General features: G+C 42.0%; 2 protein-coding genes across 3 annotated transcripts in view; one reads left to right on the plus strand and one right to left on the minus strand.

The window, feature by feature from the left end:
- The window catches only part of SSR3 (signal sequence receptor subunit 3), a 425,362-nt gene that overhangs the window by 114,243 nt on the left and 289,084 nt on the right, over positions 1-22,035 (minus strand). The gene's annotated exons all lie outside the window — the stretch shown is intronic.
- TIPARP (TCDD inducible poly(ADP-ribose) polymerase) overlaps positions 18,061-22,035 on the plus strand; it is a 33,416-nt gene continuing 29,441 nt past the window's right edge. The window contains exon 1 of one of the 2 annotated variants that reach the window (XM_050779861.1): positions 18,061-18,204. Coding sequence is in view for 1 of the 2 variants with exons in the window: in XM_050779860.1 (XP_050635817.1) it covers positions 18,732-18,738 (7 nt within the window). In the remaining variant the exon portion in view is untranslated. Of the gene's footprint in view, positions 18,205-18,685; positions 18,739-22,035 lie in introns of those variants that run through there. The other variant, XM_050779860.1, reaches the window with a different exon arrangement.

A 22,035-nucleotide genomic window follows, 5' to 3' on the forward strand; every position in this document is an offset into this window, starting at 1 on the left:
AGAGAGAGCTTGGAAAGCATGCATGTGCAGTCAAAGCTGGGATAGGAATCTTTAGCCCAGCTGGGTGCAGTGGCTCACGCCTGTAATCCCAGCACTTTGGAAGGCCAAGGTGGATAGATCACGAGGTCAGGAGATAGAGACCATCCTGGCCAACATGGTGAAACCCCATCTCTACTAAAAATACAAAAATTAGCTGGGCGTGGTGGTGCGCACCTGACTCCCAGCTACTCAGGAGGCTGAGGTAGGAGAATCACTTGAACCCAGAAGGCAGAGGCTGCAGTGAGCCAAGATTGTGTCACTGCACTCCAGCCTGGGTAACAGAGTGCGACTCTGTCTCAAGAAAAAAAAAAAAAAATGTTTGGCTCAGATCCCCCTTTGACGTTACCCTGTCTGCTCCTATAGTCCACGCTCAAGGTCCTGACATAAAAAGGGAGATTTAACACAAAACCCCTCTTCCAGGCATAAGTCCTCGACTACTCTGCTCAGCTAGCAACCATTGGCTCTATCTTCTCTCTAGAATCTATAAGCCAACTCAGTCCCTTACCTTGCCCTTTGACTTATTTTTCTGCAAGCTGAATTTCTACAAGCAGCATTTCCGGACTATAGTATGTTTTGATCTGATGGGTCACAGGCAGCCGTGCACCCTCTTAGGGACCAGTGGACATGGGAATGGGATTGGTATGTTTCTCTGTTCTTACTCTGAATGGCACCTCACTTCTGCTTGGTTTCTGTAGGCTTTGCTAAATAAATTGGAAACTTAATATTTCCTGGGATCAGTTAGTGTGGTCTGTTGGGCCATCTGTGGCCCAAGAGTTTCCTTCAATATTAGGGAGAGGAGAGAAGTTATGAAAGTCAAAGGAGGTGGGCGGACTTTTGAAAGTGAAACCCATTATGTATGACTGCTGAGTTTTCTCAGCACTTTTGCGAAAACTGGTTTAATAAAGATTCCTCATGGGAAGTGCTTTCTCATGAAAGTAGCATACAAGTATATTTATAGGCTTATTTTCCTTTTTTCAAAATAACTTTAGCATACACCTACTCAAATAAGGTACCAATCTCATATGAACTGACTCATTTGTCAATAATAAATGCAGACGCCAGTGTGGGGGCTGACTACTCCATCAAGAACATATAAAGTATATTGTGTTTTTAGCTTAAGCATGTTGGGAAGCAGTAGACTTTTCTTTTTCTTGTTGTTCTAATGGCATCATCCACTGATTCGAACATGGTTTCTCTGTCCTGAGAGAGACTGTAAGTTCATTGCAAAGGGGACAAAAACACAACATGGGCCGAATGTAGGAGAGATGATTTATGGCACACCAAGAAAGAAATATCTCAACTTTATTGTATTAGTTTCCCAGGGCTTCTGTAACAAAGTATCAGAAACTGGGTGACTTAAAACAATACAAATGTACCATCTCAGTGTTGTGGAAGACAGAAGTCAACATTAAGGTGTCAGCAGGGCCATGGTTTTTCTTAAACCTATCAAGGAATCCTTCTTTCTCCCTCCATAGCTTCTGGTGGTTTGGCCTTCCTTGGTTTACAGCTGCATAACTCTAATCTCTGCCTTCATTATCACATAGCATTCTCACTGTATGTCTCTGTGTCTGCATGTGGCCATCTTCTTATAAGGATGCCAATTATATTGTATTAGGGACCCATCTTAACTGATTACATATATTTCCAAATTATCACGACTCTATTTCCAAATAAGGTCATATTCTGAGGTACTAAAGGTTAGGACTTCAATAGATCTTTTTTGGGGAGATACAGTTCAATCCACAACACTCATATTCACAAAAAGAAAAAAAAATGAAAAAGAATAGTTATCGATAATGGGTTGAGAGGCTAGTTGTCCCTATTACTGTTCTTAGACTACTCCTTCTTTACCCTCATGTAATAAAAAGAAAAAATTGCTTCCTGGGAACTCCTGCTCTTTGGCTAAATTGCTCTCTCTTCCTTTCTTCGGGTAGATATGGTTGTGTACTTATTGATCACTTACTACTCACCACTAAATATTGGGTAGAGGTTCTCAAATGTTGTTGTATATTTCATACTACCTGAGAACTTGTTGAAAATATACAGAAGCCCAGGCCCTATCCTACTTCAATAAGCCTGGGCCCCTCTATCTTCTAATGGCTCTCTAGGTGGATTCTAATACACTCTAAAGTTTAAGAACCACGGACTTTGGGCTTGCAGTCTTTAAACCCCAACTTTTGCCAGCATCGTGGAAGAATTCATTATCTACAAAGATGACTCAGCCATCACCAAGTCTTCTCATACCTTGACTTCTTCACCCTCAATGACCTTCTAGTCCACTCCATCAGGGCCAGCTACATACACAGCCACATTCTGGACCTTGTTATCATTATTTTACTAACCTGATGCAATCAGTATTATAGTGAATGAACTGAATTTTATAGAGTAGAACGATAATACAAGTTTGGTTTTTTTTTTTTCTCTAAATCACTCTATTAGTCCATTCTTGCATTGCTATAAAGAAATACCAGAGACTGGGTAATTTGTAAAGCAAAGAGGTTTGATTGGCTTACGGTTCCGCAGGCTGTATAGACATGATAGCAGCTTCTGCTTCTGGGGAGGCCTCAGGAAGCTTTCAGTCATGGAGGAAGGCAAAGGGAGAGCAGACATCTCACACGGTAGGAACAGGAGCAAGAGTGGGGAGGTGCTATGCACTTTCAAACAACCAGATCTCATGAGAACTCACTATCTTGAGAATAGCATCAAGGGCAGTGGTGCTAAACCATTCATGAGAAACCACCACCATGATCCAATCACCTCCCACCAGGCCCCACCACCAACATTGGGGATTGCAATTGAACATGAAATTGGGGTGGGGACACAGATCTAAACCATATCCATCACGCTTTTCCAACTCCTCTATAGGCTAGTTGTTTTTTTGTTTGTTTGTTTTCCTTGTTCCTAGTGCAGACTTACTTTCCTGGCTTCTTTCAGGTCATAAAAATTCTCCTGGTAACTCAGCCACAAGAATGGTCTCAGTTCAGTAATTAAAATGTTCAATAAAATTTGAATGACACTCATAAAGTTTGAGCCTCCCCACCCCCATCTTGTTGCTGCAGCAGATTGGAAAACCTGAGGGGGTGGGGAGAAGGGATGAAAATACAGATGGCTGCTTCTTCCCTCTCCTTACTCTCTGTCCACCCACACCCACCTTCTTAACCCCCCAATTAACTACCTCTGTGTCCTTCAAGGGTTGGGTCAGGAAAAGGGAGGAGAGGTCATCAAGGTCCCACTTGGTAGGCACAGACACAGTCACCTATGGAAGCCTCTTGGCATGGCAGAATCCTGTTGCTCACTCTTTCCTTCACTGGGTATTTTTGTGAATTTCAGGGAGATCCTCCCTTTGGAACATCCAACTATTCTCCCATTGTGAAGGCAATGACTCTCCTCAGGCTCGCCCCCTACAATTCTCTCCTTAGCCCCTGGCCACTCCCTTCCCTGTGGTCACATACCCCCTCCAGCCAGTTTTGGCATCTGAGGTTGCCCCAGGCAAGCTTCTCCACAGGGCCTCATCTGGCTCAGGAGAAACAGTCACCCACCCTTGCCTCACTGCTTGTGGATGCGCAGTTTGCTCCCAGTGCCCCTGCCCACTTCTCCCCTTTCCTCCCCACCTTCTCTAACCTGGATGATTTGCACAGAGCTACTCGTACCAGTCCTTAATGCTCTTCAAACTCCAGAGGCACATTTAAACCTCTTCAGGTGATTTCGATACAGTATCCTTATTTGAGCTAAGGAGACAGGGATACCACTACCTTTCCCCGTGAAAGAGGGAAAGAAACACCCAAGGCACTCCAACAATTCTCCAAAGAAAACAGGTCTCTCAATTTCTCAATTTGAATATTTGTACACATTACAGGTGGTTAAGGAATTAAGGGTCACACAACCACACTGACCCTCCCTTGGCAAACGTCGCCAACTGATATAGCTCCTCATTTTGGCACCTACTGTTTTCCTTTAAGGTTTTAGGGTCTCAGTCAAAACTAAAAGAGAAAGGGCCCCAATTGAACATCCTGTTCACACAGCACATTGCTCCCCAATTTAGGAAATTATTAGCTTGCTTATTAAACGCTTCTCACTAGGACTACTACAATGGCCTCAAGGAGATCCTTCTTAATTCATGGTCCCCTCTATTTTCTCCCTCATCACTAAGCCCTCTCCTACGACTAATTCCCTCCCAGGTTAGATTTCATGGTACATACTTTCAGTAATCTCCTTGCCAATACCTTAAATTCTCTTGTCTATCTTTTCCTCACATCCATCTGAAAAAATCTCAATCCTGGATGAACTCAACAGCTCACACTCTCCATGCCTGCGCCAAGGCAGCTGAGCCACTGGCAGCTGAAGTAAGAAACACAAAAGGGCAGACTGATAGAACTATAATTTTAAGGTCAGCAACTCTGGGCCCTCCACACTGCCAACAATGCTGTTATAGTTCTTTGGCCAGCAGGCTCTCTTATTCTGTGCAAGAGTCATCTCAAGTCTTCCACGCTGTCTTCAACCTCTAATCCCCTACTGTGCTGTCCATGCTCAGAAGATGCCTCACCTTTTATTTCTTGGAGACTACAAAATTAAATAACTTCTTCTCCCTAACAAATACACTATCCAACCTATACCTTCACCCATCCTATTCTCTCTCCTTCCTGTTAAAATAGAGATGGTCTTAGTGCAAGACTAACTCCTCTGTTTCTTGTTTGGATCCCATCCCCTCCCACCTTCTTAAGAAGGATACACCATTAACTATCTCTTCTCCTAGCTTCAACCTCTCTCTTCTGGATTCTTATTAGTATCTAAAGATAGTAAAGTCTCCCCCTCTTAACACATCTGTACACTTAGAATTACTTCATATATGAAAGTTATTTAACCATCCATATTACCCTATGAAGTAGATATTCTTTTAGCCCTAAGAGAAACATATTAGATAACAAGAGATATTCCATAACTTGTCTAAGATCACATGGCTGATAATTAAAGTGAGATTCAAATCCAGGTGGTTTGATTCCATAGGATTTTCTAGTCTCTGGATTTCCTGTTTGTCTGTTTTTATTATCTATTCTTTCTCTAGATTTTCTATTGCATTGTCTTATCTCCTTATGATCTGCTTCCTTCCCACTCTCCCACCCCTAACTTTTATTAAGATAAATTTGAAAGTGACAGAAAAGCTGCAAGAATAATACAATGGGCTATCTATATACCCTTTTTCTAGATTCACACACATAACTATGTATATATGCACATACATATATATACACAAACAAAGGCAGTTACCCAGTGACATGATTCAAATTTCAGTGACTATGCTTACTAAATGTAATTACACAAAGTACAAACTTCACTGCAAGAACTTCAGTCTGCCAATCACTATGTAATTAACAAATGTGCATCATGATCAGTGACAGCGACCAATCATTCACTGCTTTCAAAATCTGTCAGCAATTGATCACTGCACATATGTTTTTCAGTTCATGCACAGACAGCAAGACATGAAATTGTGTTACTTCTTTGTCTCCCAGTGATAAACTCACATAATATTTTATAAAAATAGATATTAAAGGTTGGGCACAGTGGCTCATGCCTGTACTCCCAGCACTTTGGGAGGCCGAGGCAGGTGGATCACGAGGTCAGGAGTTCAAGACCAGCCTGGCCAACATGGTAAAACCCCCTGTCTCTACTAAAATTACAAAAAAAAAAAAATTATCTGGGCATGGTGGTGCCTGCCTGTAATCCCAGCTACTCAGGAGGCTGAGGCAGGAGAATTGCTTGAACTGGGACCAGGTAGGCAGAGGTAGCAGTGAGCACCACTGCACTCCAGCCTGGGCTACAGAGCAAGACTCTGTCTCAAAAACAAAACAAAACAAAACAAAATAGATATTAAAAAGAGGAAATTGGCCAAGGAAAATGAAAGTTAAGGAAAAACATGAGAAGTAGTAACATTGGAAGTGAAATTCAAATCAAACATAGAGTTATAGGAAAGATAGTTGGCTATGGCAATGTTGACACTGTGATCATTAGAAAGACTAAAGGTATGCAGTCGGGGAACTTAGTAAAGGTGAAATTCTTGACGTTAATGAAGACAGTGGCTGTGACAAAAAAGGATGAAGATGTCCCAGAGGAAGTGACATTGCCAAAAAACTTCACAAAAAAAGTAGGTAGTTTGATAGAATTAGAAAATCTCTTTAGAAACATTTCACAACAGTGAAAATGCAAAGGATAAAATAATGCAAGCTAATCCAAACTTAGAAAGGAATATGATTTGTGAAAGTGGAGAAAAGATGCTTCATCCATAAGATAAGTTATATAATCAGAAGAAGCAGCACTGTTCAAATTATTCTTGGTAAGTTTCTTGTTATTGATGTTGTTTGTTTGTTTGTTTGTTTTTGAGACAGGGTCTTGCTCTGCCACGCAGGCTGGAATGCAGTGGCATGATCATGGCTCACTGCAACCTCTGCCTCTTGGGCGCAAGCCATCTTCCCACCTCAGCTTCCTGAGTAGCTGGGACTACAGGCACACACCACCATGCCTGGCTAATTTTTTAATTATTTTTAGAGACACAGTATTTCACCAGGTTGCCCAGGTTGGTCTCAAACTCCTGAGCTCAAGCAAACCGCCTACCTTGGCCTCCCAAAGTGCTCGGATTACAGGTGTGAGCCAGCACGCCTGGCCTTTGGTAAGTTTTAACAAAGAAATAAAACACTTTAATCCTCAATATTTCTAATGTTTTAAATTACAGTGCACTAAATACAAGTTAGTTTTGCTTTTTTTTTTTTAATAACAATTTTCTGCATTTATGACTGACCATAAGAGTGTTCTTAATGTTTTGGTTAACATTTTTAAAGGTGACAGAACAATTGTGATTTTCCCCCATTGATTATTAAGATCACTTTGTAGTTTCAGCTTGCATGGTCATTTTTATAATCTTGTACTACCATATCTTTTTACAGTCCTGCAAAATGAAGACTGCATGCATATGTACAGATACAGATATTACAGAATCATTTGAAAGTCCTCTACATATAAAATGATGTTTCATTTCCTACACATTTCAACATGTATCTCTTTTAAGAACAATGATATTCTCCTACATGATCACAATCTCTCTCTTATCACACTCAAGAAATTTAACATTGATACCATAATATATCTAATATTCACTACATATGCAAATTTCTTCAATTGCCTAAATAACATCCTTTATAGCATTTTAAAACATCCCGTATCTATATTAGGTTTAGGCATAGCCTTTACTTTCCTTTCATCTAGAAGAGTTCCATTGCCTTTTCTTCCCCCTCTCATGACATCGATAGTTTTTAAAGAGTTCCGTAGAATGTCTTACTATTTGGATTTGTCTAATGCTTGGGTTTAAATTAAATATTTTGGCAACAACACTACATAGATGATGGTTTGTCCTCCTTTATTCATTAATATCAGAAGGCTTGTAATGTTCATTAGTCCCATCAGTATTCATTTTTAAGCTTGATCATTTGGTTAAGGTGGTATGTGTTGGATTTCTCTACTGTCCGATTATCTCTTTATGTTATTAATGAGTAATGTATAAGAAGATACTTGGAAACTATGACTATTTTCCAACCTCTCACCTAGTGGCATTAGTATCCATTGATTATCCTTTCATTGTCAATGAAGAGCCATTCCCGGCTCTTCAGTTTACCTCATATACTATTATTATTACTTTTGTAATTGCAAAATGGTGATTTTCCAATTCTGTCAATCTGTCCACATTTATTAGCTAGCATTCTTCTATAAAGAAAAGCTTTCCCTCTTTTTTTGTACCCCCTCTTGCTCCTTTTTTTTTCTTTTAGAAAGAGTCAGGAGTTCAGTGGCTACTCCTGCAACCTCTGTCTCCAGGGTTCAAGCGATTCTCCTGCCTCAGTCTCCCAAGTGGCTGGAATTACAGGCACTTGCCACTATGCCCACCTAATTTTTGTGTTATAATAGAGACAGGGTTTCACCATGTTGGCCAGGCTGGTCTCAAACTCCCAGCCTCAAGTGATCCACCCATCACAGCTTTCCAAAGTGCTGGGATTACAGGCATGAGCCACTGTGCCAGGGCCCCCAACTTTTTCTGAGTATTTTTATAGGCTCATGGATTTTCTTTTTATCCACTATTTTTTAATGAATTACCATCATTATTCTTTTTATCATTCAAATTGCCCTATTTTGGCCTGTAGGAAGACCTTCAATTTGATTTCTTTGTCCTCTGACTTGTCCCACCAGTTTGTGAATGCTTTCTTGGTTATTTTTTATGAGTGCTAGATATTGCATTTGGATCATTGTAAAAATAGTTTGAGACCAAGAAGAATGTTATCTTTTTTCAAGGAATTTTTATATGTGCTTCTAGTAAGAGATTAAGGCCAGTAGCAATCCTACATCACCTTAATTCAATCCAGTTGGAAGGCCTGAGAGAATCCGAAGTGGGTGGTTCAACCCTCCAGGAAGGTTGGCCTATTTCTGATTTACCCTTACTTTCACGTAGTCCTTTGGGTCCCAACCCAAAACCTGGCATCACTCCCCTTGACCTTCCTTGAACTTGTTTTATCTCCCTATCCTTGTTAGTCTGTCAAAATTTCTATTCAGCTTCTCAGACTCCTATTCGGAAAAGTGGTTCTAAATGCTCTACTCACATGTCTGAGTTTCCTTCTCCCAGGTATTATTCCAGATGTTGTCATGTTAACTCTCAGAGTAAATTTCAAAATATTTTGTCCAACTTTTGTGGTTTTACTTGGTAAGAGTGTTAGCCGAATTGCCTAATTCATTACTGGAACTGAAAGTTCCCCTCATTACGGTTTTACTTTTAAAAATTAAAATATGATCATGGCATTTTCCTAATTAAAGCACTTCAGTGACATCCATTTTTCTTCAGAATTCTTAATTAAGAGGCCTAAAAGTCTACATTTCCAAGTAATATCCAGCCACTCTCCTTCTCACTTTCTATTTTCCAGACACAGTGGTTCTCTTTGGCATGCCACAGCTTCATGATTCTGGTTTGCACTTAACATTCTGTCCCCTGACCACCATTAGCTGCTTCCACCCATATCCTTTTGATCTAGTTCATGCTTACTCCATCATCAGAGCCAACCAAATGTTTCTTCAGCAGGAAAGGCTTCTTTCAAAGCACTTATTAAAGTTTACGGTTGTAAGTTGATTTGAGTGGTTATTTGAGTTAATATGTCTTCTTCCATATGCAACATGAAGGCAGAGATCATGTTTGCTTTTTTCACCATTGTGTGCCCAGCAACTACTTGTAGCAGGCATTCAACAAAATAGAGGAATAAATAAAAATTATGTCAACCAACAAGTTCTTTTCTGGGTCACTTATCTGTGTAACCATACTATTTATTTTCACCAACTCCCTGTACCTAGGGTTCTGTCAATGCAGCTAACATTTCCTGCCTTTCAACTTTGAGGTCTGATAAAAAGTTTTGGTTTCCATTTCTCTAATGCTGACATTTACTTCATTTCAATAGAGAGTTATTTTTAACCAAAGTAACATTGTTTTTTGGTGACTTTGCAAAACTTTCAAACCAAGAGGTTATCTTTGTTTCAATGTAAACACACTGATAATTGAGAAAAAGTCATTCAGAGCCTTGATTTCTAATTTAGCTAACTCTTCAGAAAGTGAAAAATAAAAACCAAAGAGTCTCAGGCAGGTGATGAAGTAAAAATAATGCATACAGTAAATAATGCTGCAAGTGTTTTATTTGGCTTAGTATAGATTTTCCTGGTACCATAAATTTCCATCTGTTTTGCATTTGAAAATAAAAGACAGCTGCTTCTTTAAAGTCTGTAGGCAAGAAGCCAATAAATAATGGGAATGCTAATTGATACTATAAGTTTTTGTTTTAAGGCCAAATTTAGGCTTACATTACTAGGAACTTGCATGAGCCTGTACTGATATTTTATTTTCATATGCTTGGCCTGGCTACTTTTTCTTTCTAAAGAAAGAATATGTCACATAACATACAAATATCAACTGTTTGATTTCTTTAGCCTCAAAGTCATTTCTCAGTCAGCTTCCCAGAATGGGGTCATCAGGTCACAATTGGGTAATGGGAACTTTAAATTAGCTCATGTTTATAGGGATTACAGCTTCCTTCTGCAAGAGAAATATGATATGAGTGGACACACTACTGGGCAACACCTCACTCCCAGACTTCATGAAAATAAATCTCCCTCCTCTGCAAGTGCAGAATATGGCCCACTGCTCCTCTTTTAAAAAACACACTTTTAAGACCTCTTAATTAACCTACATGTAAAATGGATGAATGAACACGTTTGCTACGTAAGTTTGGCAATGGGGACTTTCTTAGGTATGGTTGCAAGTGGCTCCAATGTCTCCCCTAAACTTTAGACTTAATTATGCAATTTCCCACTATCCCACTTAAATATCTAATATGTCTCAATCTTAACAAGTCCAAAACTACATTCTTGTTTCTCCCTGTTCCCCAAAATGTGTTCTTCCTACAATCTTCACCATCTAAGTGAAAGACAGATCCATTCTTCTAGTTGCTTAAACCAAAAACTGAGGACCCATTTTTGGCTCTTCAGTTTCCCTCATACACCAAATCCTCTCAGCTTTACCCTCAGCATGTGTCCAGAATCTAACCACCTCTCTCCATTATCATGATCCAGGCCACCACCATCTCTTGCTTGGTCTATTAACTAATTTTCCTGTGTTCACTCTTTCCATCCTCTCCACACAACACCAGAGTGATCCTTTTAAAAGGTAAATTATATAGATTTCTGTCTCAGGGTAAAATCCAAAGTCCTTACCATGGGCCTAGCCTAAAAGATCTTATGAAATCTGGCCTCTGGCCATCCCTTTGACCTCATCAACAGTACTCTTGTTCATTCCACTCCCATCAAACTAGCTTCTGTGATTTCCCTCTAACATGCAAAGCTTGTCCCTACACATGCTATTCCATCTACCTGGAATGCTCTTTCCCTTATGCCTTCATTGTCCTCAGGCTTCTACTTAAAATGTTTTCTTTCTGGGGAGGCCTTCTAGTAACAGCACATCATATTTTTGAAAACACTTCATTTCCTTTTCCACAGTACTCTCTTAACACCTTATGTAGAGTGACCACATATCTTGTTTTTTCCACGAAAGTCCTGATTTCAGCTGTACTATATTGACATAATTGTGAATAATTATTCTCAAAGTGTCCTTTTTTGATAAAGTATGTGGTTGTCCTATCCTTATCATGTCGTTTTATTTTTACAGCTTTCGTCGCCACCTGATACCACCTGTCTTCCTCTTATTAGAATGTTAAGAGTTGACCATTTATTTTATTCTCTACTGTATTCCTAGCACTTAGAAGTACCTAGAACACAAATGCTCAAGAGTATGTGTTGAATGAATAAGTGAAGTCATTGATTACATGACTTATGTCCAGTGCCCTACTGGGAACCAAAGAGGAGAAGACAAATACAACACAGTCCCTATTCAACGCCTAGGGCCCATGAAATTAAAAAAAAAAAAAAAATATATATATATATAGTAAATGTATATTTATTATTATTTACATAATAAATGTATTATATAATATATATTATTTATATATATTTATTTAAAGTGGCTCAAGTGATTCTCATGTGCAGGCCAGTTTAAAAACCCAGGAGCTATCTGCCTAGTGGAGGATTCAGAGATAAAAGGCAGGTGAGCATCAGAATGATCTGTCTTTAGTGAATGGCTAGGATGTCCAGTCTGCCAAAATCACCATATTGAATTTGGACATCAACATGAAAACATATGCCGTGTACAGGAGACTGCATAGTGAGGCTGCCAAGGAATATTAATGAATTCAATTTCTAAATTCTATTACTGTGCTGGGGGAAAACAAAACAAATAAACCAAAAACCTTCTTTACTATAAAAACAGAGTATTGGCTTTTCAGTGCCTGAATAGCAAAAATGGGAACTCTTCATGTCCCAGAATGTCTTTGACAGTATAAGAAATGGGGAGAGGAAAGCTTTCCCACAGAGAACTGTGTCTGGGGCTGGATGAAAATGAGCACTCAGTCACAATTTATTTGCTGTAGGAAAGAGATTTGCAACCAAACCCATGCACATAAACTCTAAGTATATCCTCAGGATAAATTCACACAAGTAGAAGTGCTGTTAACTCAGATGATCTCTGCACGCGATTATCAAGATCTTTAATTTTAGTTGGGAATTCACTTATTTTTTAAGTAGAGGTTTTAAATTTTTTTTTTTCTATTGGATTTTAGATGTACCCCAAGTAAAAAACAGCTGAGTCTCTTAACATTCTAAAGAATAATACTTCTAGCTACTTCAAGAAATCTGCTGATGGTAATCCTCTTCTCTGACAATATAGTTAGACTTAATTCATCATCTCTATGCAACTGTCCCTCGGTATTCTCAGGCACAAGGTCCCAGGAACTCCCAAGATACCAAAATCCATGGATGCTCAAGTCCCCTACAGAAAACGGTATAGTATTTGCATACCCTATGCACATCCTCCTATCTACTTCAAGTCATCTCTGGGTTACTTATACTACTTAATAAAATGCTATGTAAATAGTTGTTATATTGTATTTTTATTTGCATTAATTTTTTTACTGTTTTCTTTCCTAAATATTTTTGATCTATGGTTGGATGAATCTGTGGATGTGGAGTGTGCAGATGCTGAGGGCTGACTGTATTTGGCCTTGCATGTAAATCTCTATTATGGCACTTACCATGCTAGTGTGTTTGTCTTCCTACTTGGCCACACCCATAAGCCACCTCCTCCCCACTCGCAAGTGTTTTAAAAGACTATGAGCTCTTAAAGCAGTAGTGCCTAGAGAATTTTTGCAAAGTGCAGATTCTCCTGACCTGTTCTCTGAGATTCAGGAGGACTAGGGTGGGACTAGGGCATCTGCAGCAGGCTTTCCCAAGTGATTCTGGGTGGTCAGTTCACAGACTTCCCTACAAGAAACTGACAAATGGAGACTGTCTTAGTCACCATTGCATAACTACTACTAGATAAATGTGTGTTGAATCAATTGATTGAATGATCAGGAAAACATCTGGGGATTTCTCTGAGGAAATCATCTCATATAGAACTAAAGCCAGTTAGATGAGACAGTACTTTCAGTATGTGCTGTAAGAATTACTCAACAGGTCCAAAACTGAAGGGGATCGAAGAGAACACTTGACTATTAGGGATCTTGAGAAAACAAAACACTCAAGCAGATGATTAGGCAATTTACAAATGCAAATCTTAGATAATCAGAATAGTTTGTGATCTTGCTTAAGCGTTTTAGAACTTGTCCTATTCACACTTTATCCGTTTCATTTCCTACTAGGCCTTGGAACCCTCACCTTTCCCAGACAGAAGCACTCTGCTGCCTCGTCAGAGGCAGAGAAAAAAGTGAGTTTCAAGAGGGAGGAAACTATAACTGAGAGATATTTTTAAAACTTGGAAATGGTCTGCAAGGTGCATCACCTTATGAAAATATGAATTTTAAGTTTACATTTATCAAAGCATGTTCATGACAGGCTCTAAACAAACCTACCTTTGAGGTTACCTTTAATTCATTAATTCCCTACCTTGCTGCCTGACATATTCCCTAGGAGCATTTTCTAATCTTCTCCCACCAACATCATATTTAAAACCTACTAGAAGTAAATAAATTACAGCCCAAATCTTATCTTGTTCTAGAATCCCACGAGTGCAGAGAAATAGGAAATCTTCCTTAGGGTAAGTTCCAGGAGTTAGTTCATTATAACAACATCAAGACATTATTTTTAATAATAAATTTTATATGTTTAAAAACAACAGTACAGCCGGGCGCGGTGGCTCACGCCTGTAATCTCAGCACTTTGGGAGGCCAAGGCGGGCGGATCACGAGGTCAGGAGGTCGAGATCATCCTGGCGAACACGGTAAAACCCTGTCTCTACTAAAAATACAAAAAAAGTAGCTGGGCATGGTGGCGGGCACCTGTAGTCCCAGCTTCTAGGGAGGCTGAGGCAGGAGAATGGCGTGAACCCGGGAGGCGGTGGAGCTTGCAGTGAGCGGAGATCGCGCCACTGCACTCCCGCCTGGGCGACACAGCGAGACTCCATCTCAAAAAACAAAAAACAAAAAACAGTACTTCAGTTGCCTAGATAATAATAGTTTCATTTTATTTATTTATTTATTTACTTACCTACTTACTTACTTTTTTATTTAGACAGGGTCTTGCTCTGTTGCCCAGGCTGGATTGCAGTAATGCAACTATTTATTTATTTATTCATTGAGACAAGGTCTTGCTCTGTTGCCCAGGCTGGATTGCAGTAATGTGGCCATGGCTCACTGCCACCTCCTCGGCTCATGTGATCTTCCTGCCTCAACTGCCTTGTAGCTGGGACTATAGGTGCATGCCACCATGCCTGGCTAATTTCTTTTTAAAAATTTTATTAGCCGGGCATGGTGGCTCACGCCTGTAATCCCAGCACTCTGGGTGGCCGAGGCGGGCGGATCATGAGGTCAGGAGATGGAGATCATCCTGGTTAACACGGTGAAACCCCGCCTCTGCTAAACAATTCAAAAAATTAGCCGGGCGTGGGGGCGGGCGCCTGTAGTTCCAGCTACTCTGGAGGCTGAGGCAGGAGAATGCTGTGAACCTGGGAGGCGGAGTTTGCAGTGAGCCGAGATGGCGCCACTGCACTCCAGCCTGGGTGACAGAGCAAGACTCTGTCTCAAAAAAAAAAAAAAAAAATTGGTAGAGATGGGGTCCCACTGTTTTCCAGGCTGGTCATAAACCCCTAGCCTCAAGCAATCCTCCTTCCTTGGCCTCCCAAAGCACTGGGATTATAGTGCTTTGTGAGCCACTGCATCCAGCCTCTTTCACTTTAGATATATGAGATACATGCACATATGCAATTTTGAGTTAAAGAATAAATTACTCTTACATATACACTCATAGAAAACATTATAGCTTGGACTTAGCCCTCTTAGATAAGGAGTTGTCAGTCTGCCATTTACACAAGTTGGCTGTATTTCCCATATACAGCATGGGAAATACTGTATTTTAGTACAGCAAAGCTAAAAGACAAAGCCTTTGTTTTCAAATCTCGGGTTTTTCATTCTGCTCTGAGTCATGTTATTCACTGTTTCCTTATATGGTAACAAAAAATGATTATCTTTCCACAAGAAGGATGTTAGGAAATTAACAATTATGAAAACAGAAAGCAATCGAATATTGGTATTTACATTTGATAGCACTTACTGTTAATGAAAATGAAAACTGGAGGCCTTGGGTCACTTGAAATTCAAGTAAGAAGGAATGGCTTTTATATTAATAAACTGTTCATTGTAAGTACTCTACTGATAACTGATCAGTCATGCTAAAGGCAAATCCGGCAGATAAGAATGACAGAAATTATCAATTAAATGAATTGGAAATTAAAATATTTCCATTCTATAAGCATATTTAAAGATAAGTTGGCCAGGCGCAGTGGCTCATGCCTGTAGTCCTAGCACTTTGGGAGGTCCAGGCAGGTGGATTGCTTGAAGCCAGGAGTTTAAGACCAGCCTGGCCAACATGGTGAAACCCCGTCTCTATTAAAAATACAAAAATCAGCTGAGTGTGGTGGCCCACACATGTAATCAAAGCTACTCAGGTGTCTGAGGCAGGAGAATCACTTGGACCTGGAGGTGGAGGTTGCAGTGAGTCAAGATTACGCCACTGCACTCCAACCTAGGGGACAGAGCAAGATCCTGTCTCAAAAAAAAGAAATTTAAAAAAAAGGCAATTAAATAGCTTATTAAATAGCTTAGAGTCACATATAAAAAGTATACACATGCATATGCCATGTATACATATATATTGCATCTACATATGTGTCTTTTGTAGTTTTGAAGAGTGCTCAGGGAGGAACCACATCTTATTCATCTATGTGTACTTAAAATATTTAGTCCAGTTACTGGAATGTAGTAGATATGCAGTGAATAAGTTATGAAAAAAAGTGAATTGACATGTGCAATGAGAATGAACTAGATAAGCAAAGAATATAATTATTTGGAACATTAAACAGCTATTTGTTTAAAAGACAATATTAACATGGAAAGCTGTTTATGACATAATGTTAGGTAAAATATAGAAAAATACCTTGAATAAATAAGACAGATCATAACTGTATCAAAGTGTTAAAATGAGATTTAGAGACAAGGTTTTGTTCTGTTACCCAGGCTGGAGTGCAATGGTGTGACCATAGCTCACTGCAGCCTTGACCTCTTGGGCTCAAGCAATCCCCCCTCCTCAGCTTCCAAGTAGCAGGGACTAGAGGTGCATGCCACCGTGCCCAGCTAATAAAAATTTTTTTTCCATAGAGATGGGGGTCTTACCATGTTGGCCAGGCTGCTCTGAAACTCCTGTCCTCAACTGATCCTCCCGCCTTAGCTTCCCAAAGTGCTGCGATTACAGGCATGAGCCACTGTGTGGCCAAAATGAGACTTTAAAAGGTTCAACTATGTGCATTGTTATTTCTTCTACTTCCTGTTTTTCTTTAATTAACATGTTTCTTAATCTTACAATAATTTGGTATATTTACAGAATTATCAGGAAATGTTACAGGAGTTGTATTTGTGACTGTTCTTCTATTTCTGACATACCAACTCACATTACTATCTAACTGGCAGAGCTTAGAAGAAGACTAGTTAGGAGACATGATAGTTTATTAGCTAAGAATGTGTTCATCTATACAGAACAGGTAAGTTTAATAAAATTGGGATTTACTTTTTAAACATATTAAGTCTAGAGGCAGCCAGTCTAGGATGGCTACAGCAGTTTCAAGATGTTATGAGTGACCCAGTTTCCTTCTATCTTTCTGCCCCAGCATCCTTAGTTTGTTGCTTCCATCTTTATATTTTCCACATCATATTCACCTTCATTTTTGTCATGAAACTCCATCTCCATCCTGTTATTATTCTAGAAGAAAGAACAAAAGGAAGAAATTCAAGGGGTGACTCTGTATTAGGAAAGGAAATGCTTTTCTAGAAATCTCAAGCATGTGTCTAGAAGTGTATCTCACAGCCATCCATAACTGCAAGGGATCTAGGGAAATGAATTTTTCAGGTAGGCACATTGTCATCCCTCTTTCAAAAAAAGATGGGCCACATCCAAGGTAGAGATTGTAGAGGATACCTTTTCTGGAGCAGTAAAACTTCAGCAGTCTGAGGAGCCTAAATCCAAGATTTTGAGTTCAGAGTTTGGTGCCATTTTTCCCTTTGAGGCAATTAACATTCAGAAAGCAGTAGTGGAGAGAGGCTGAGAAACTAGCCAGAGTTTTCAACTGTCTCAAGGGGAGTGGGTGTGGGATTGGGCGGGTAAAAATTTTGAGTTCCGGACCTAAGGAGAAAAGATTTTAAGTTGGAACTGGGTTATACCCTGGAAGTAACTTTTAATTATTCTCCAATTGGATTAAGGTGGTCTGTCCCTAATCTAAATGACTACCAATATGTCACACCTCCCAATATTCACAATCTTGTGTAGTTCCTTCCCACACTAACGCTGAGCTTGGCCATGTGACTTGCTTTGGCCAGTGACACATTAGTAAGCATGATAAAAGTAAAGGCTTGCACATTGAGGCTTGTCTTTTTGGAATATCCCCTCTTGCAATCCTAAGATTATGATGCTGTGAGGAAGCCTAAATTAGCCATATGGAGAAGCCATGTAGAGAAAAACCAAGGTATATAGCTAACAGACTTCTTTCTGTTCCAGCATCCTTAGCTTGTGGCTTCCATCTCCATATTTTCCACATCATGTTCACATTCATTTTTGTCATGAAACTCCATCTCCATCCTCAAGTCCCAAGACTTATGACCCTAGTTAAGCCATTCCAGCCAGGCCCCATTATGCCCACACTAATTGAAGCCCCAGACATCATGGAGCAGAAATGAACCACCTGTACTATGTCCTGACTGAATTCCTGTGCCAGAGAATTCAGAATCATGAGCAAATAAAAGAGCCATTGTTTTAAGTCATTATATTTTGGGGGTAGTTTGAACACAGCAATAAATAACTGAAGTACTACTAAAAGCATAACGAATGTATAACAACCTAATTGTTAGAAGGGAGTGGAATTAAAAATAATCTACAAGAAGGCACAAAAGGACAGAAAAGAAACAGAACAAATGAGAAAAATAGAAAGCCAAGAGTAATACGGTAAATTCAAATATGAGCTTCTAGGCGATTCTATGTATGAGTAGACACAGACCAAGATCTGTCTCAGTAAGATTTTAAATGTAAAGTTTTTCATCTTTTACCTATTATCCTCTGAATTCCGCCCATATCATTCTCACCTTAGTTTAATGGCCCTGCCTTGATGCAATTTGAAATAAGCTGCTGAGGAGATAACACCCTTAATCTATTCATTGCTGGTGTGCTTACCCAGTCTGGTTTAGAACAGTTTAATAAAGGCTTAGAATCATAATGTCTATGATTATTACCTTTTAGCTCCTAGGTTTTACTGACTTCCATGTCTGGAATTACCAGCACTTTCGTTTTTTCATACATACGGATTATATGAACTAAATGTATTGTTTCTTCCTTCACTACTGAAAATCTACTCAATATATGGAGTTACACTTTAAAGTATTTTACAGCCCAGAAAATATGGCCATTCTGTATGTGCTGTGTATTTCAGAGGTGCTCTGCAAGCTCCATGAGGACAGGCATGAAGTCCAGGCTACATGATTGGTACGTAATAGACGCTCTGAGAGACATTTGCTGAATGAATAAATTAGTCACTACGGCGTTTGTGGACTTTAAAACACAAGTAAATGAGCTTCTATCATCAAAACCTCAGAGCTAGGTTCCCCTTCTGCAAGGTGGCGTACAAGGCCCACGAAACAGTCGGCCGCCGCAGGTGCGCAGCCCGTCCGGCCTGTCCGGCGCGGGGCAGGCGACCTCGTCTGGTGGCAGTGGCGGAGGCAGCCGTTTGCTTCCTCACAGGGTGCGTCGACATCAGGGGCTGGAGGCGTCTGGGGAGGAGGCAAATAAACAAAGCCAACCGCACCGAAACGGGTCGTTCCGTTTCACATCCTCCCTCGGGTGCCTGGGTCTCCTCGGAACAAAGTGACCCACCATCTGTCCGCAGGCAGGTGGAGCCCGTCCCACGCGGCACACGCCTTCCTTTCTCACAGCCGCGTGGAGACGCGGACCCGCGGGGACACCGCCGGCGCGAGAAAGGACACGCCCCCTCGCGGGAACACAAGTCCACGGCACACAACCCGCGCGCCTCCCCTCGAACGAACGCGCACGCGCGCGCAGGGGGCGGGTCTTCTTCTCGGCACCCACTGAGCGCCCGGCCTCCTCACCCCACCCCACCGCGCTCCGGCCGCCCAGGCTCCGCCTCCGCGACGGGCCGTCGGGAGGAGGCGACCGGAAGCCACTTAAAGCAGAGATCGAGGTGACAGGCGAGCTGGCTGGACTCGGAGCGCGATCGAGGCTTTCTGCGTTCGCGGCGGCGGAATGGCCCGTGCGCGGCTGGCCGCGTCGCCGCTCTGTGGTCCGTAGACGCCGGCTCCCGCCTTCGGCGCTGACCTCCGGCGCGGACACTGCTTTCGACTCGGCTCCTGTCGTCCGTTCTCTCAGGGTCCCTTTCAGGTAAAGGGCTCCGGGAGGGCACTGAGGGGCTGAGGGACCCTAGCGGGGAGTGCGAGCGCCGGCCTCGCGGCTCCGGCCCCGCGCCGAGAGTGTGCCGGGCTCTCGCGGATCGGGTGATTGATTTTGAGACTGCCCTTTGTACCGAATTCACTCGGGTCCCGTCAGCATCAAGATGGAATTGGTTACACTTCTTAGGCACTTAGAGCTTCTGGCAGGTGTATACATCAGACCGAGGCGCCGAAGGATTTAGTTGGGGTCGCCGGCGCCTGCCCCTTCCCCGTTGGTCAGGGTGGGGGCGCGACTATGCGGCCTCCCCCGCGGGCCGACCCCGGGTGCTCTGAGGCGCCGAGGAGCCCTTCCCAGAGCCGGGGGAGGGCACGGCGGCTGCGGGAGTCTTCCAGCTACCCCGCGTTTCGGGCTGCAGCCCAGAAGTTTGGAAGCTGTTTTCACGTTAACTTTGAGAGCGCGCAAGTCTTCGTCTTCCTCCCCGCCGCCGCGGGAAGCGCCAGCCGCGTTTCCCCGGCGCTTCGCGGCTCAGTTCTGCGAGCCCCCAAGACCCGCTGGACGCTCTTCGGGAGGTGGGCTGAGGGGATAAAAAAGAATTAAAGGCAGAAGGCGCTGCGAGTGGCTTCTCGGATGTAGGGAGGCCGGGGCGGGTCGTTGGTCCGAAGGAGGCTGGACAGGGGTTGGGGGGCGCCCAGGCGCCTGCTGAGGGGAAGGCGGGGGCGGGGACGCCCGGGAACACCCGGAATTGCAGAGCCGGGCGGCGCCTCAGCGGCGCTGCGCGGAGTTGGCGCGGCCCGGGACCAGGAGCTGAGCAAACCGCCGCGGCCGGCAGGAGGCGTCGCTCGGACCCGGGCTCGGCGCCGGGGTGTCGCGCGGCGGCGGCGGGCGGGCAGGCTTTGGAGCGGCGGTTTCTTCGGAAAGTGCATTCGGCCGGGAGTGCTGGAGAACCCCGGCGTCACGAGGTGAGGGGTGTCGCGGGGTGTCGCGGTGTGTCGCCTGCCGCTGGAGACCGGAGGATGTGTCCTTCGCATCTTTATTTTTCTGTTATGAAAACTAATTGAGGAACTAGGTTCTAGTGGCTTTCCACCTCCAGCCACTCCTCCAGTTCTCTGCTGCTTCCTCCCAGTATTGTTTCCGAGTTTGATGAAGGGCAATAATAGGAAAAGTTGCGCGCGCGCTTGCGTGTGTACTTGCAGACACACATATAAATAAAATCGATTTCGTGTCTCTTTTACCTTGATTGGGTTTGATAGGAGTGGTTAGAGTGTGTGCGCGTGGGGAAAGCGCAGTCCGGTTTGGTATGGTGGAGAGGGAATACCACAGTCTGTGCCAATTGTGCCTTGAGGCAATAGCACCAAATGATGAATAATAACGCCTGGCTTGGCTGCTTTCCAGTTGATTTATGTCTCATGTCAGATCCCTTCTTCTTCGTGAAGCTTTCCCTAACAATGCCAGCTCACAGTGAACTCTCCTTTTTCTGCCTTTTCCTTTTGTACTTATGTACATTTAACACTTTGTTATAAACTGTGCTTTGTATTTTACTTTTCTGAATGTGATGGACTTCTTACACATAGATTTATGACTCTCTCCAATTAGATTTTTAATATTCACTTTTGGGGACACTCAGTTTTATCTTTCGTTGTTGACCCACAAACACCAAAGAACTAAGCATTTGATAGGTGCTTTTCTTAAGTAATTCAGCCGACAAAATATATGTGGAACACCAGCTGTGTGCATTGTGGTAGCTAGGCACTTTACTGGGCACCTAGGATGCATATTTGATTAAGTCATGGGACCTTGCGTCACAGATCTCTTTCAGTTTATTGGACAAGAGAGAAGAGGATTAATTGCTCATCACCATTCCTTTCTCACCTGGCACAATCTCAGTAAATGTTTTCAAATTTCAGTTTTTTTCAAGGGGTCTGATTCTTGGAAGAAAGGACTTCTTTTGTCTCTTTCAGTAGTTGATTAGGAATCTGAAATTTGGTGCGTGTTTTATATTGTTGTTTTGTTTTTCTATAATATGCCTTCATTTGCCCTTTAAAAATGTATATATGTAACTTTTCTAAGGACGAGAACTAGGAGGCTTTTTCTGTGTTACCAAGTTGTGCTTGTCTTCTGACACAGTGTGCAGTGGTTGTTGCTGATGGGGCTTCGTTACTAAACACACCCTTATATTCCATCAGTAATGGTAATGTTTTTGGGGGTTGCAAAACTCAACATTCTTGGATAGTATATTAGAGCTTTCTGAATATAGAAATGCTTAACAAACTCCTGGCTTTCTCCCATATAGTATTTCAGTTGAGAGCCCCTGTTTCTTGTGTATATTCTTATACCCTTAAATTCACTCACTGTTTAAGTTTGAAGTTTATCTTTCATTTG

Source organism: Macaca thibetana, chromosome 2 (genome assembly GCF_024542745.1).
Source record: "Macaca thibetana thibetana isolate TM-01 chromosome 2, ASM2454274v1, whole genome shotgun sequence".
Lineage (NCBI taxonomy): Eukaryota > Metazoa > Chordata > Mammalia > Primates > Cercopithecidae > Macaca > Macaca thibetana.